General features: G+C 40.8%; 1 protein-coding gene, 3 non-coding genes and 1 pseudogene across 4 annotated transcripts; all 5 read left to right on the plus strand.

Annotated features, from left to right (window-relative positions):
* Positions 1–23: 23 nt before the first annotated feature.
* LOC135559606 (ribosomal L1 domain-containing protein 1-like) lies at positions 24–3,515 on the plus strand. The gene is made up of 5 exons (XM_065002499.1): positions 24–93; positions 608–737; positions 1,235–1,376; positions 3,110–3,237; positions 3,427–3,515. The coding sequence occupies exons 1-4, from the start codon at positions 52–54 to the stop codon at positions 3,213–3,215; spliced, it is 420 nt and encodes a 139-aa protein (XP_064858571.1). The 5' UTR covers positions 24–51; the 3' UTR covers positions 3,216–3,237; positions 3,427–3,515.
* On the plus strand, positions 3,428–15,981 carry LOC135561175 (uncharacterized; annotated as a pseudogene).
* LOC135561258 (small nucleolar RNA ACA64) lies at positions 3,658–3,785 on the plus strand. The gene has a single exon (XR_010459364.1). It is a non-coding gene; the product is annotated as a small nucleolar RNA ACA64 (small nucleolar RNA).
* Positions 9,614–9,741, plus strand: LOC135561255 (small nucleolar RNA ACA64). The gene has a single exon (XR_010459361.1). It is a non-coding gene; the product is annotated as a small nucleolar RNA ACA64 (small nucleolar RNA).
* Positions 15,573–15,700, plus strand: LOC135561256 (small nucleolar RNA ACA64). Its single transcript, XR_010459362.1, has one exon. It is a non-coding gene; the product is annotated as a small nucleolar RNA ACA64 (small nucleolar RNA).
* Positions 15,982–16,843: the final 862 nt, after the last annotated feature.

Below are 16,843 nucleotides of genomic sequence, written 5' to 3' on the forward strand. Positions count from 1 at the left end.
AAACCAATCGATTTGCGCATGCGCAACCTGGAAAAACGTGAAGAAAGAAGTATGGCAGACAAACAGGAGGATTTGCCTCTGGACCGGGTGCAGGTAATGTATTAACGCAACTTTCATAAGGGCTTCTTCGACAAAAGTATAGTTGTTATTTGCGTGCTAGGAAAAGTGGGGGTGATATCAGTTGGTTATATTGTGTAAACCACCTTTCTTTGGAGTTAGCAACTCGCTGGCTAGCAAGCTAGGTTGCTTGTGCATTAGGATAGTACGACACGAGGCAAGTCACTCAGTTATTTTATGTATCTCAACGAGGAACGCTGTGAATACATTATCAAGGATAAAAGTTGTACACCCCCCTCAATTGGTTATCTTGGTGAAAGTGCCTTTGTAGCGACCCTTCTCAACTCTTAGTCATTAGGCGTCGTTAGGCGCAAAGTGAAAAAGTTGTAACTAGTTAAAGTTAGCTAGCGTATCCGCGTTAGCTTTCTCAGCAGAGCTAATGAGGCTGGTTATTTGCATTTGATAGATCTATTTGCACAAAATAACCGAAATATGAATTTGTCATGTTGGAGATTTTCTAAACACGTTCTCATTGTATTGCTATGTAAAGAAGGCAGTTCAGAGCACTGCAGGCTTTCCTGAAGACCAAATCCACCCCAGACTCTGCTCCTGGACGCGAGTCAACACCTCTCCCTCTTCACACTATGGCAGATCCTCAAGCAGACCCAGAACATCCCCGTGTGAGTCCCTTTGCCCACACAGTACAGAGCAACATGGCTACATAATACAAGAAAAACAACTGGCATTTGGAAAGTTTGAGTTGGGGTAGAAAGTGTGGTGGAACAAGTGTTATTAGTATTGTTAAGCATCTTGCTAGCTATAGTATTAACTGGTATATGACTCCTTGCTGTTCCTCAAGTTATAAGACGTTAGTTGCTTACTGGATCCTGGCAATATGTGTGAAATGTTCCCTCAAAAGTGTGTTTGTTTTCAGGATGAGAGAATTTGGCGAAAATGAGGCATTGCTTGTTAAACAAGTTTATTAGTGCCACTGTGACTCTAAATATATCCAGACGGACTTTCCTCCCTATTGGAGTCTGTCGCTAAAACTTTGAGACAGTTACTTACTGTCATACTTAAAATGTATGTAATAATGATGATTACTTATGATATGGTCCTCGTTTACTTCTTGGTGCACGAGACACTCATCCAGGCATATCCCTTTGTCTTTCTTTAGGTGATCCCTTACAAGACACCGAGGACAAGCCCTTTGAAGCCAAACGACGGCTGCTGGGGAACTTTGACATGTTTCTTTCAGACGACCGCATTCGCCGCCTACTGTCCTCGCACATCGGCAAGCACTTCTACGAGAGAAAGAAGTAAGCTTGTAAATATTGTTGGTTGATCACCTTACCTACTTTAGTCAAATGAAATCTATTTAAAGACTCATTTTTGCACTGGTTCGGAACCTGGTTCACTCTCAGTATGAATTTTGGTTTGACTCCATTGCTATATAAAACTCATTCCAGTGAGGCAGGGGAGTGGTATCCTTTTTGTGCTGTCTCCCTGTTCACTCTCTGGGAACATCAACATAGCCCCTAGTGCTGTTCCCTGGTTTTGAAATACATGTCCTCTTATACAGTTGAAGTCGGAAGTTTACATACACCATAGCCAAATACATTTAAACTCAGTTTTCACAATTCCTGACATTTAATCCTAGTAAAAATTCCCTGCCTTAGGTCACCACTTTATTTGAAGAATGTGAAATGTCAGAATGATAGTGGTTTATTTTTTCTGTTCCCAGTCCCAGTGGTTCAGAAGTTTACATACTCAATTAGTATTTGGTACCATTGCCTTTCAATTGTTTAACTTGGGTCAAATGTTTCGGGTAGCCTTCCACAAGCTTCCCACAATAAGTTGGGTGAATTTTGGCCCATTCCTCCTGACAGAGCTGCTGTAACTGAGTCAGGTTTGTAGGCCTCCTTGCTCACACATACTTTTTCTATAGGATTGGGGTCTGGGCCTTCTGATTGCCACTCCAATACCTTGACTTTGAGTCCTTAAGCTATTTTGCCACAACTTTGGAAGTATGCTTGGGGTCATTGTCCATTTGGAAGACTCATTTGCGACCAAGCTTTAACTTGAGACGTTGCTTCAATATATCCACATAATTTTCCTCCCTCACGGTGCCATATATTTTGTGAACAGTTCTATTTTTGTTTGATCAGATCAGAGGACATCTCTCCAAAAGTACGATCTTTGTCCCCATGTGCAGTTGCAAACCGTAGTCTGGCTTTTTTATGGCGGTTTTGGAGCAGTGGCTTCTTCCTTGCTGAGCGGCCTTTCCTGTTGTCGATATAGAATTAGTTTTACTGTGGATATATGTACTTTTGTACCTGTTTCCTCCAACATCTTCAAAAGATCCTTTGCTGCTGTTTGGGGTTGATTTGCACCAAAGTACGTTCATCTCTTGGAGACAGAACGGGTCTCCTTCCTGAGCGGTATGACGGCTGCGTGGTCCCATGGTGTTTATGCTTGCTTACTATTGTTTGTACAGATGAACGTGGTACCTTCAGGTGTTTGGAAATTGCTCCCAAGGATGAACCAGATTTGTGGAGGTCTACAATTGTTTTTCTGAGGTCTTGGCCGATTTCTTTTTGATTTTCCCATGATGTCAAGCAAAGAGGCACTGATTTTGAAGGTAGGCCTTGAAATACATCCACAGGTACACTTCCAATTGACTCAAATGATGTTACTTAGCCTATCAGAAGCTTCTAAAGCCATGACATCATTTTCTGGAATTTTCCAAGCTGTTGAAAGGCACAGTCAACTTAGTGTATGTGAACTTCTGACCCACTGGAATTGTGATACAATGAATTATAAGTGAAATAATCTGTCTGTAAACAATTGTTGGAAAAATTACTTGTCATGCTAGATGTCCTAACCGACTTGTCAAAACTATAGTTTGTTCACAAGACATTTGTGGAGTGGTTGAAAAATGAGTTTTAATGACTCCAACCTAAGTGAATGTAAACTTCCGACTTCACCTGTAAATTTAAATGTGCCTTTAAGCTAGCCCTTACAGAGTTCTAATCTAATCTCCCCTGCTTAGGGAGCCTTTGTCATTGAACCTGCAGAGCAAAAAGCTGGCCTTGGACATCCAGAGAACCATCCAGGGAACAACAACCTCCATTTCTAAGAAAGGCTGCTACTGGTGAGGCCTGCTCTCTGACTTAGTCAGTAAGTGCGCCTCAGCACACCCTGTCCGTGTTGGACATGGGCAATGATGGTGCCATAGTGACTCAAAATATATCCTGACAGATCTCCCTCTCTATTGGGGCCTGTCTCTGCAACTGACACACAAGGGCAATTAATGTACATTCATTTATATACACATTGCCTCCTGTAAAATGTTATTGTTTGTTTTAGCATGGCTTATGTGGCCCACTCTGGGATGGCTGCAGATGAAATAGCAGAGAATATTGATTCAGCTGTCAGCACCATCGTGACAAAACTACAGGTTAGGTGAGTTTACTGCCAGGATGTCTTCCTGATCTCCCCAATCAATTGTACCCCGTCAACACAGATATTTACACTTTTATTATACGTTAAATGGTCAGGTATACTCAATGTTTATTAATGCTAAAGAAATGTGTGGGCCCAGTCTGGAAATCACCTTTGATATCTCTATTGTCTGGGGTGAGATTACAGGGCCTATAGTACTGTGGTACGTTAAGCTTATTGCCTGCTCTGTATAGCAGTGTGATTAAACCCATGTGCCTACAATCCTGACAAAGAAAGGCCTTTGCGGCCACTTGTTAATCTGAGTGATACGATACACAGGGTAGAAATGGCCGTAACATTGAAAATGTATTCTTCACAGAAAGTTTTGACCTGAATGTATGAGTGATTGTGTTCTTTGAGTATAAAGTGTTGTCTCTTTTGCAGAAAGGACCGTTGATAAAGGTCATCCACTTGAAAAGTCAATCAGTGGCTCTGCCCATCTACACCTCTAACCTGAGTAACCTGACCCTTATAGATGAAACACAGAAACAGACCCGCGCAGCCATGGATGCCAAGGTAGGACTGCTACACACAAATGCTTGTAAATTGCTTTGGAAGATTATATTATTTGATCAATGATCTATTTTTGTCAAATTAAAGGACTCGTCTTTGCACTGGTTCGGAACCTGTTTTACACTCTATTAATTTTGGTTTAAATCCAGTGCTATATGAAACCCATTCCAGTGAGGCAGGGGAGCGGTCTCCATTTAGTGCTGTCTCCTGTTCACTCTCTGGGAACATCAACATAGCTCTTAGTGCCACATATGGACTATTGAGGTCAATTGCAGACCTCTATTATTTACATGCATATTTACATGCATGCATTACCAGTAAAAGTTTTGACACACCTACTCAAGGTTAAATAAACCTAAATGGTTTCTTTATTTTTACTATTTTCTACTTTGTAGAACAATAGTGAAGACATCAAAACTATGAAGTAACACACATGGAATCATGTCGTAACCAAGTGTTAATTAACTTCTTGACGCTACCCATCCCTGTCGCGGGATCATTTTAATCAGCAGCCGCTGAATAGCATAGCGCCACAGTCAAATAATATTACTAGAAAATATTCATATTCATGAAATCACAAGTGAAATCTATTGAAACACAGCTTAGCCTTTTGTTAATCACCCTGTCATCTCAGATTTTGAAATTATGCTTTACAGCCAAAGCAAGACAAACATTTGTGTAAGTTTATCGATAGCCTAGCATAGCATTATGCCTAGCTAGCAGCAGGCAACCTGGTCACGAAAATCAGAAAAGCAATCAAATTAAATCGTTTACCTTTGATGAGCTTCGGATGTTTTCACTTACGAGACTCCTAGTTAGATAGCAAATGTTCCTTTTTTCCCAAAAATATTATTTTTGTAGCCGAAATAACTCCGTTAGTTCTTCACGTTCGGCTGAGAATTCGACCGGAAATTGCGGTCACGACAACGCCGAAAAATATTCCAAATTAGGTCCGTAATATCGACAGAAACATGGCAAACGTTGTTTCTAATCAATCCTCAAGGTGTTTTTCAAATATCTATTCGATAATATATCAACCGGGACAGCTGTATTTTCCGTAAGACCGGGAGGAAAAATAGCTACCTCTGTCTATTACGCAAGCATTACTCTGAGAGCCCTCAGCCGGACACTTACGCAATGTAGTCGTTTACGCTCATTCTTCAACATAAAGGCGTGAAACTACGTCAAAATGCTGTAGACACCTTGGGGAATACGTAGAAAAGGGAATCTGGTTGATAGCCCATTCACTGCTCAATAGGGACGCATCAGAACGCAGAGCTTTCAAAACATGAGTCACTTCCTGATTGGATTTTTCTCAGGCTTTCGCCTGCAATATCAGTTGTGTTATACTCACAGACAATATTTTTACAGTTTTGGAAACTTTAGTGTTTTCTATCCTAAGCTGTCAATTATATGCATATTCTAGCATCTTGTCCTGACAAAATAGCCCGTTTACTTTGGGAACGTTATTTTTCCAAAAATGAAAATAGTGCCCCTATTTTCAACAGGTTTTAAACAAATCAAAATATTTGAGATTCTTCCAAGTAGCCACCCTTTGCCTTGACAGCTTTGCACATTCTTGACATTCTCTCAACCAGCTTCATGAGGTAGTCACCTGGAATGCATTTCAATTAACAGCTGTGCCTTCTTAAAGGTTAAGTTGTGGAATTTCTTTCCTTAATGCATTTGAGCCGATCAGTTGTGTTGTGACACGGTAGGAGCGGTATACAGAAGGTAGCCCTGTTTGGTAAAAGACCCAAGTCCATATTATGGCAAGACCAGCTCAAATAAGCAAAGAGAAACGACAGTCCGTCAATACTTTAAAACATGAAGGTCAGTCAATATGGAACATTTCATGAACTTTGAAAGTATCTTCAAGTGCAGTCGCTGTGATGAAACTGGCTCTCATGAGGACTGGAACGGAAGACCCATAGTTGCCTCTGCTGCATAGGATAAGTTCATGAGAGTTAACTGCACCTCAGTTTGCTGCCCAAATAAATACTTCATGTAACAGATACATCTCAACATCAACGGTTCAAATTGCTGCAAAGAAACCACTACTAAAGGGCACCAATAAGAAGAGACTTTCTTGGTCCAAGAAACACGATCAATGGAAATCCTTTGGTCAGTCCAAATAGGAGATTTTTAGTTCCAACCACCATGTCTTTGTGATGCAGAGTAGGTGAATGGATCTCCGCGTGTCGTTCCCCTCGGGAGGCATGGACGAGGAGGCGTGAGGTGCTTTGCTGTTTTGAATCCAAAATAGGATACCTATGTGATACATATACATACTACCCTCAATAAGCCTGACTAACCGGTGTCTGTATATAGCCTTGCTACTCTTATTTTCAAATGTCTTCTTACTGTTTTATTTCTTTACTTTACCTACACACACACACACATTCTCACTATTGGTTAGTCTGTAAGTAAGCATTTCACTGTAAGGTCTACCTACACCTGTTGTATTTGGCGCACGTGACAAATAAACTTTAATTTGATTTATTCAGGAATGAAGTGGAGATTGAGCTGGGCCTGGCTTAAGCTGGATGCCACTATAGAAATGACTGGAACACCACACTTTTTCAATAAAACGTGGTATGCCAGATGTACTCTGCCTGAAAGAGATCAATTATGGCAAAAAAGGGTATCTTGCTCTGCTGGCACATTGTAGAACAGATGTCCACAGGCAGAAAGTATTCAATGTAATGTGTAGCCCAAAGATATTGATTTTTGTGTTGAATTTGACAGTAACGTGTGTAAGGGGGGGGATTATTTTTTACTCAGTGAATTGTCCAATGCATCTCTTCAACTGATTTTACTCTCGTCTGTAGCTAGCATTTGGTCATCCAATGTGAATAAGTGCACCCCAGCAAACCCTGTACTCCTGTCTCTGTGTTGGACATGGGCCACGATGGTGCCACTGTGACTCTAAATATATCCAGACGGACTTTCCTCCCTATTGGAGTCTGTCGCTACAACTTTGAGACAGTTACTTACTGTCATACTTAAAATGTATGTAATAATGATGATTACTTATGATATGGTCCTCGTTTACTTCTTGGTGCACGAGACACAACTCATCCAGGCATATCCCTTTGTCTTTCTTTAGGTGATCCCTTACAAGACACTGAGGACTGAGTACAAGCCCTTTGAAGCCAAACGACGGCTGCTGGGGAACTTTGACATGTTTCTTTCAGACGACCGCATTCGCCGCCTACTGTCCTCGCACATCGGCAAGCACTTCTACGAGAGAAAGAAGTAAGCTTGTAAATATTGTTGGTTGATCACCTTACCTACTTTAGTCAAATGAAATCTATTTAAAGACTCATTTTTGCACTGGTTCGGAACCTGGTTCACTCTCAGTATGAATTTTGGTTTGACTCCATTGCTATATGAAACTCATTCCAGTGAGGCAGGGGAGTGGTATCCTTTTGTGCTGTCTCCTGTTCACTCTCTGGGAACATCAACATAGCCCCTAGTGCTGTTCCCTGGTTTTGAAATACATGTCCTCTTATACAGTTGAAGTCGGAAGTTTACATACACCATAGCCAAATACATTTAAACTCAGTTTTTCACAATTCCTGACATTTAATCCTAGTAAAAATTCCCTGCCTTAGGTCACCACTTTATTTGAAGAATGTGAAATGTCAGAATGATAGTGGTTTATTTTTTTCTGTTCCCAGTCCCAGTGGTTCAGAAGTTTACATACTCAATTAGTATTTGGTACCATTGCCTTTCAATTGTTTAACTTGGGTCAAATGTTTCGGGTAGCCTTCCACAAGCTTCCCACAATAAGTTGGGTGAATTTTTGCCCATTCCTCCTGACAGAGCTGCTGTAACTGAGTCAGGTTTGTAGGCCTCCTTGCTCACACATACTTTTTCTATAGGATTGGGGTCTGGGCCTTCTGATTGCCACTCCAATACCTTGACTTTGAGTCCTTAAGCTATTTTGCCACAACTTTGGAAGTATGCTTGGGGTCATTGTCCATTTGGAAGACTCATTTGCGACCAAGCTTTAACTTGAGACGTTGCTTCAATATATCCACATAATTTTCCTCCCTCACGGTGCCATATATTTTGTGAACAGTTCTATTTTTGTTTGATCAGATCAGAGGACATCTCTCCAAAAACTACGATCTTTGTCCCCATGTGCAGTTGCAAACCGTAGTCTGGCTTTTTTATGGCGGTTTTGGAGCAGTGGCTTCTTCCTTGCTGAGCGGCCTTTCCTGTTGTCGATATAGAATTAGTTTTACTGTGGATATATGTACTTTTGTACCTGTTTCCTCCAACATCTTCAAAAGATCCTTTGCTGCTGTTTGGGGTTGATTTGCACCAAAGTACGTTCATCTCTTGGAGACAGAACGGGTCTCCTTCCTGAGCGGTATGACGGCTGCGTGGTCCCATGGTGTTTATGCTTGCTTACTATTGTTTGTACAGATGAACGTGGTACCTTCAGGTGTTTGGAAATTGCTCCCAAGGATGAACCAGATTTGTGGAGGTCTACAATTGTTTTTCTGAGGTCTTGGCCGATTTCTTTTGATTTTCCCATGATGTCAAGCAAAGAGGCACTGATTTTGAAGGTAGGCCTTGAAATACATCCACAGGTACACTTCCAATTGACTCAAATGATGTTACTTAGCCTATCAGAAGCTTCTAAAGCCATGACATCATTTTCTGGAATTTTCCAAGCTGTTGAAAGGCACAGTCAACTTAGTGTATGTGAACTTCTGACCCACTGGAATTGTGATACAATGAATTATAAGTGAAATAATCTGTCTGTAAACAATTGTTGGAAAAATTACTTGTCATGCTAGATGTCCTAACCGACTTGTCAAAACTATAGTTTGTTCACAAGACATTTGTGGAGTGGTTGAAAAATGAGTTTTAATGACTCCAACCTAAGTGAATGTAAACTTCCGACTTCACCTGTAAATTTAAATGTGCCTTTAAGCTAGCCCTTACAGAGTTCTAATCTAATCTCCCCTGCTTAGGGAGCCTTTGTCATTGAACCTGCAGAGCAAAAAGCTGGCCTTGGACATCCAGAGAACCATCCAGGGAACAACAACCTCCATTTCTAAGAAAGGCTGCTACTGGTGAGGCCTGCTCTCTGACTTAGTCAGTAAGTGCGCCTCAGCACACCCTGTCCGTGTTGGACATGGGCAATGATGGTGCCATAGTGACTCAAAATATATCCTGACAGATCTCCCTCTCTATTGGGGCCTGTCTCTGCAACTGACACACAAGGGCAATTAATGTACATTCATTTATATACACATTGCCTCCTGTAAAATGTTATTGTTTGTTTTAGCATGGCTTATGTGGCCCACTCTGGGATGGCTGCAGATGAAATAGCAGAGAATATTGATTCAGCTGTCAGCACCATCGTGACAAAACTACGGGTTAGGTGAGTTTACTGCCAGGATGTCTTCCTGATCTCCCCAATCAATTGTACCCCGTCAACACAGATATTTACACTTTTATTATACGTTAAATGGTCAGGTATACTCAATGTTTATTAATGCTAAAGAAATGTGTGGGCCCAGTCTGAAAATCACCTTTGATATCTCTATTGTCTGGGGTGAGATTACAGGGCCTATAGTACTGTGGTACGTTAAGCTTATTGCCTGCTCTGTATAGCAGTGTGATTAAACCCATGTGCCTACAATCCTGACAAAGAAAGGCCTTTGCGGCCACTTGTTAATCTGAGTGATACGATACACAGGGTAGAAATGGCCGTAACATTGAAAATGTATTCTTCACAGAAAGTTTTGACCTGAATGTATGAGTGATTGTGTTCTTTGAGTATAAAGTGTTGTCTCTTTTGCAGAAAGGACCGTTGATAAAGGTCATCCACTTGAAAAGTCAATCAGTGGCTCTGCCCATCTACACCTCTAACCTGAGTAACCTGACCCTTATAGATGAAACACAGAAACAGACCCGCGCAGCCATGGATGCCAAGGTAGGACTGCTACACACAAATGCTTGTAAATTGCTTTGGAAGATTATATTATTTGATCAATGATCTATTTTTGTCAAATTAAAGGACTCGTCTTTGCACTGGTTCGGAACCTGTTTTACACTCTATTAATTTTGGTTTAAATCCAGTGCTATATGAAACCCATTCCAGTGAGGCAGGGGAGCGGTCTCCATTTAGTGCTGTCTCCTGTTCACTCTCTGGGAACATCAACATAGCTCTTAGTGCCACATATGGACTATTGAGGTCAATTGCAGACCTCTATTATTTACATGCATATTTACATGCATGCATTACCAGTAAAAGTTTTGACACACCTACTCAAGGTTAAATAAACCTAAAGGGTTTCTTTATTTTTTACTATTTTCTACTTTGTAGAACAATAGTGAAGACATCAAAACTATGAAGTAACACACATGGAATCATGTCGTAACCAAGTGTTAATTAACTTCTTGACGCTACCCATCCCTGTCGCGGGATCATTTTAGTCAGCAGCCGCTGAATAGCATAGCGCCACAGTCAAATAATATTACTAGAAAATATTCATATTCATGAAATCACAAGTGAAATCTATTGAAACACAGCTTAGCCTTTTGTTAATCACCCTGTCATCTCAGATTTTGAAATTATGCTTTACAGCCAAAGCAAGACAAACATTTGTGTAAGTTTATCGATAGCCTAGCATAGCATTATGCCTAGCTAGCAGCAGGCAACCTGGTCACGAAAATCAGAAAAGCAATCAAATTAAATCGTTTACCTTTGATGAGCTTCGGATGTTTTCACTTACGAGACTCCTAGTTAGATAGCAAATGTTCCTTTTTTCCAAAAAATATTATTTTTGTAGCCGAAATAACTCCGTTAGTTCTTCACGTTCGGCTGAGAATTCGACCGAAATTGCGGTCACGACAACGCCGAAAAATATTCCAAATTAGGTCCGTAATATCGACAGAAACATGGCAAACGTTGTTTCTAATCAATCCTCAAGGTGTTTTTCAAATATCTATTCGATAATATATCAACCGGGACAGCTGTATTTTCCGTAAGACCGGGAGGAAAAATAGCTACCTCTGTCTATTACGCAAGCATTACTCTGAGAGCCCTCAGCCGGACACTTACGCAATGTAGTCGTTTACGCTCATTCTTCAACATAAAGGCGTGAAACTACGTCAAAATGCTGTAGACACCTTGGGGAATACGTAGAAAAGGGAATCTGGTTGATAGCCCATTCACTGCTCAATAGGGACGCATCAGAACGCAGAGCTTTCAAAACATGAGTCACTTCCTGATTGGATTTTTCTCAGGCTTTCGCCTGCAATATCAGTTGTGTTATACTCACAGACAATATTTTTACAGTTTTGGAAACTTTAGTGTTTTCTATCCTAAGCTGTCAATTATATGCATATTCTAGCATCTTGTCCTGACAAAATAGCCCGTTTACTTTGGGAACGTTATTTTTTCCAAAAATGAAAATAGTGCCCCCTATTTTCAACAGGTTTTAAACAAATCAAAATATTTGAGATTCTTCCAAGTAGCCACCCTTTGCCTTGACAGCTTTGCACATTCTTGACATTCTCTCAACCAGCTTCATGAGGTAGTCACCTGGAATGCATTTCAATTAACAGCTGTGCCTTCTTAAAGGTTAAGTTGTGGAATTTCTTTCCTTAATGCATTTGAGCCGATCAGTTGTGTTGTGACACGGTAGGAGCGGTATACAGAAGGTAGCCCTGTTTGGTAAAAGACCCAAGTCCATATTATGGCAAGACCAGCTCAAATAAGCAAAGAGAAACGACAGTCCGTCAATACTTTAAAACATGAAGGTCAGTCAATATGGAACATTTCATGAACTTTGAAAGTATCTTCAAGTGCAGTCGCTGTGATGAAACTGGCTCTCATGAGGACTGGAACGGAAGACCCATAGTTGCCTCTGCTGCATAGGATAAGTTCATGAGAGTTAACTGCACCTCAGTTTGCTGCCCAAATAAATACTTCATGTAACAGATACATCTCAACATCAACGGTTCAAATTGCTGCAAAGAAACCACTACTAAAGGGCACCAATAAGAAGAGACTTTCTTGGTCCAAGAAACACGATCAATGGAAATCCTTTGGTCAGTCCAAATAGGAGATTTTTAGTTCCAACCACCATGTCTTTGTGATGCAGAGTAGGTGAATGGATCTCCGCGTGTCGTTCCCCTCGGGAGGCATGGACGAGGAGGCGTGAGGTGCTTTGCTGTTTTGAATCCAAAATAGGATACCTATGTGATACATATACATACTACCCTCAATAAGCCTGACTAACCGGTGTCTGTATATAGCCTTGCTACTCTTATTTTCAAATGTCTTCTTACTGTTTTATTTCTTTACTTTACCTACACACACACACACCTTCTCACTATTGGTTAGTCTGTAAGTAAGCATTTCACTGTAAGGTCTACCTACACCTGTTGTATTTGGCGCACGTGACAAATAAACTTTAATTTGATTTATTCAGGAATGAAGTAGAGATTGAGCTGGGCCTGGCTTACGCTGGATGCCACTATAGAAATGACTGGAACACCACACTTTTTCAATAAAACGTGGTATGCCAGATGTACTCTGCCTGAAAGAGATCAATTATGGCAAAAAAGGGTATCTTGCTCTGCTGGCACATTGTAGAACAGATGTCCACAGGCAGAAAGTATTCAATGTAATGTGTAGCCCAAAGATATTGATTTTTGTGTTGAATTTGACAGTAACGTGTGTAAGGGGGGATTATTTTTACTCAGTGAATTGTCCAATGCATCTCTTCAACTGATTTTACTCTCGTCTGTAGCTAGCATTTGGTCATCCAATGTGAATAAGTGCACCCCAGCAAACCCTGTACTCCTGTCTCTGTGTTGGACATGGGCCACGATGGTGCCACTGTGACTCTAAATATATCCAGACGGACTTTCCTCCCTATTGGAGTCTGTCGCTACAACTTTGAGACAGTTACTTACTGTCATACTTAAAATGTATGTAATAATGATGATTACTTATGATATGGTCCTCGTTTACTTCTTGGTGCACGAGACACAACTCATCCAGGCATATCCCTTTGTCTTTCTTTAGGTGATCCCTTACAAGACACTGAGGACTGAGTACAAGCCCTTTGAAGCCAAACGACGGCTGCTGGGGAACTTTGACATGTTTCTTTCAGACGACCGCATTCGCCGCCTACTGTCCTCGCACATCGGCAAGCACTTCTACGAGAGAAAGAAGTAAGCTTGTAAATATTGTTGGTTGATCACCTTACCTACTTTAGTCAAATGAAATCTATTTAAAGACTCATTTTTGCACTGGTTCGGAACCTGGTTCACTCTCAGTATGAATTTTGGTTTGACTCCATTGCTATATGAAACTCATTCCAGTGAGGCAGGGGAGTGGTATCCTTTTTGTGCTGTCTCCCCTGTTCACTCTCTGGGAACATCAACATAGCCCCTAGTGCTGTTCCCTGGTTTTGAAATACATGTCCTCTTATACAGTTGAAGTCGGAAGTTTACATACACCATAGCCAAATACATTTAAACTCAGTTTTTCACAATTCCTGACATTTAATCCTAGTAAAAATTCCCTGCCTTAGGTCACCACTTTATTTGAAGAATGTGAAATGTCAGAATGATAGTGGTTTATTTTTTTTCTGTTCCCAGTCCCAGTGGTTCAGAAGTTTACATACTCAATTAGTATTTGGTACCATTGCCTTTCAATTGTTTAACTTGGGTCAAATGTTTCGGGTAGCCTTCCACAAGCTTCCCACAATAAGTTGGGTGAATTTTTGCCCATTCCTCCTGACAGAGCTGCTGTAACTGAGTCAGGTTTGTAGGCCTCCTTGCTCACACATACTTTTTCTATAGGATTGGGGTCTGGGCCTTCTGATTGCCACTCCAATACCTTGACTTTGAGTCCTTAAGCTATTTTGCCACAACTTTGGAAGTATGCTTGGGGTCATTGTCCATTTGGAAGACTCATTTGCGACCAAGCTTTAACTTGAGACGTTGCTTCAATATATCCACATAATTTTCCTCCCTCACGGTGCCATATATTTTGTGAACAGTTCTATTTTTGTTTGATCAGATCAGAGGACATCTCTCCAAAAACTACGATCTTTGTCCCCATGTGCAGTTGCAAACCGTAGTCTGGCTTTTTTATGGCGGTTTTGGAGCAGTGGCTTCTTCCTTGCTGAGCGGCCTTTCCTGTTGTCGATATAGAATTAGTTTTACTGTGGATATATGTACTTTTGTACCTGTTTCCTCCAACATCTTCAAAAGATCCTTTGCTGCTGTTTGGGGTTGATTTGCACCAAAGTACGTTCATCTCTTGGAGACAGAACGGGTCTCCTTCCTGAGCGGTATGACGGCTGCGTGGTCCCATGGTGTTTATGCTTGCTTACTATTGTTTGTACAGATGAACGTGGTACCTTCAGGTGTTTGGAAATTGCTCCCAAGGATGAACCAGATTTGTGGAGGTCTACAATTGTTTTTCTGAGGTCTTGGCCGATTTCTTTTGATTTTCCCATGATGTCAAGCAAAGAGGCACTGATTTTGAAGGTAGGCCTTGAAATACATCCACAGGTACACTTCCAATTGACTCAAATGATGTTACTTAGCCTATCAGAAGCTTCTAAAGCCATGACATCATTTTCTGGAATTTTCCAAGCTGTTGAAAGGCACAGTCAACTTAGTGTATGTGAACTTCTGACCCACTGGAATTGTGATACAATGAATTATAAGTGAAATAATCTGTCTGTAAACAATTGTTGGAAAAATTACTTGTCATGCTAGATGTCCTAACCGACTTGTCAAAACTATAGTTTGTTCACAAGACATTTGTGGAGTGGTTGAAAAATGAGTTTTAATGACTCCAACCTAAGTGAATGTAAACTTCCGACTTCACCTGTAAATTTAAATGTGCCTTTAAGCTAGCCCTTACAGAGTTCTAATCTAATCTCCCCTGCTTAGGGAGCCTTTGTCATTGAACCTGCAGAGCAAAAAGCTGGCCTTGGACATCCAGAGAACCATCCAGGGAACAACAACCTCCATTTCTAAGAAAGGCTGCTACTGGTGAGGCCTGCTCTCTGACTTAGTCAGTAAGTGCGCCTCAGCAAACCCTGTCCGTGTTGGACATGGGCAATGATGGTGCCATAGTGACTCAAAATATATCCTGACAGATCTCCCTCTCTATTGGGGCCTGTCTCTGCAACTGACACACAAGGGCAATTAATGTACATTCATTTATATACACATTGCCTCCTGTAAAATGTTATTGTTTGTTTTAGCATGGCTTATGTGGCCCACTCTGGGATGGCTGCAGATGAAATAGCAGAGAATATTGATTCAGCTGTCAGCACCATCGTGACAAAACTACGGGTTAGGTGAGTTTACTGCCAGGATGTCTTCCTGATCTCCCCAATCAATTGTACCCCGTCAACACAGATATTTACACTTTTATTATACGTTAAATGGTCAGGTATACTCAATGTTTATTAATGCTAAAGAAATGTGTGGGCCCAGTCTGAAAATCACCTTTGATATCTCTATTGTCTGGGGTGAGATTACAGGGCCTATAGTACTGTGGTACGTTAAGCTTATTGCCTGCTCTGTATAGCAGTGTGATTAAACCCATGTGCCTACAATCCTGACAAAGAAAGGCCTTTGCGGCCACTTGTTAATCTGAGTGATACGATACACAGGGTAGAAATGGCCGTAACATTGAAAATGTATTCTTCACAGAAAGTTTTGACCTGAATGTATGAGTGATTGTGTTCTTTGAGTATAAAGTGTTGTCTCTTTTGCAGAAAGGACCGTTGATAAAGGTCATCCACTTGAAAAGTCAATCAGTGGCTCTGCCCATCTACACCTCTAACCTGAGTAACCTGACCCTTATAGATGAAACACAGAAACAGACCCGCGCAGCCATGGATGCCAAGGTAGGACTGCTACACACAAATGCTTGTAAATTGCTTTGGAAGATTATATTATTTGATCAATGATCTATTTTTGTCAAATTAAAGGACTCGTCTTTGCACTGGTTCGGAACCTGTTTTACACTCTATTAATTTTGGTTTAAATCCAGTGCTATATGAAACCCATTCCAGTGAGGCAGGGGAGCGGTCTCCATTTAGTGCTGTCTCCCTGTTCACTCTCTGGGAACATCAACATAGCTCTTAGTGCCACATATGGACTATTGAGGTCAATTGCAGACCTCTATTATTTACATGCATATTTACATGCATGCATTACCAGTAAAAGTTTTGACACACCTACTCAAGGTTAAATAAACCTAAAGGGTTTCTTTATTTTTTACTATTTTCTACTTTGTAGAACAATAGTGAAGACATCAAAACTATGAAGTAACACACATGGAATCATGTCGTAACCAAGTGTTAATTAACTTCTTGACGCTACCCATCCCTGTCGCGGGATCATTTTAGTCAGCAGCCGCTGAATAGCATAGCGCCACAGTCAAATAATATTACTAGAAAATATTCATATTCATGAAATCACAAGTGAAATCTATTGAAACACAGCTTAGCCTTTTGTTAATCACCCTGTCATCTCAGATTTTGAAATTATGCTTTACAGCCAAAGCAAGACAAACATTTGTGTAAGTTTATCGATAGCCTAGCATAGCATTATGCCTAGCTAGCAGCAGGCAACCTGGTCACGAAAATCAGAAAAGCAATCAAATTAAATCGTTTACCTTTGATGAGCTTCGGATGTTTTCACTTACGAGACTCCTAGTTAGATAGCAAATGTTCCTTTTTTCCAAAAAATATTA

The sequence above is a fragment of the Oncorhynchus nerka genome, linkage group LG16 (assembly GCF_034236695.1).
Source record: "Oncorhynchus nerka isolate Pitt River linkage group LG16, Oner_Uvic_2.0, whole genome shotgun sequence".
NCBI classification, from domain to species: domain Eukaryota; kingdom Metazoa; phylum Chordata; class Actinopteri; order Salmoniformes; family Salmonidae; genus Oncorhynchus; species Oncorhynchus nerka.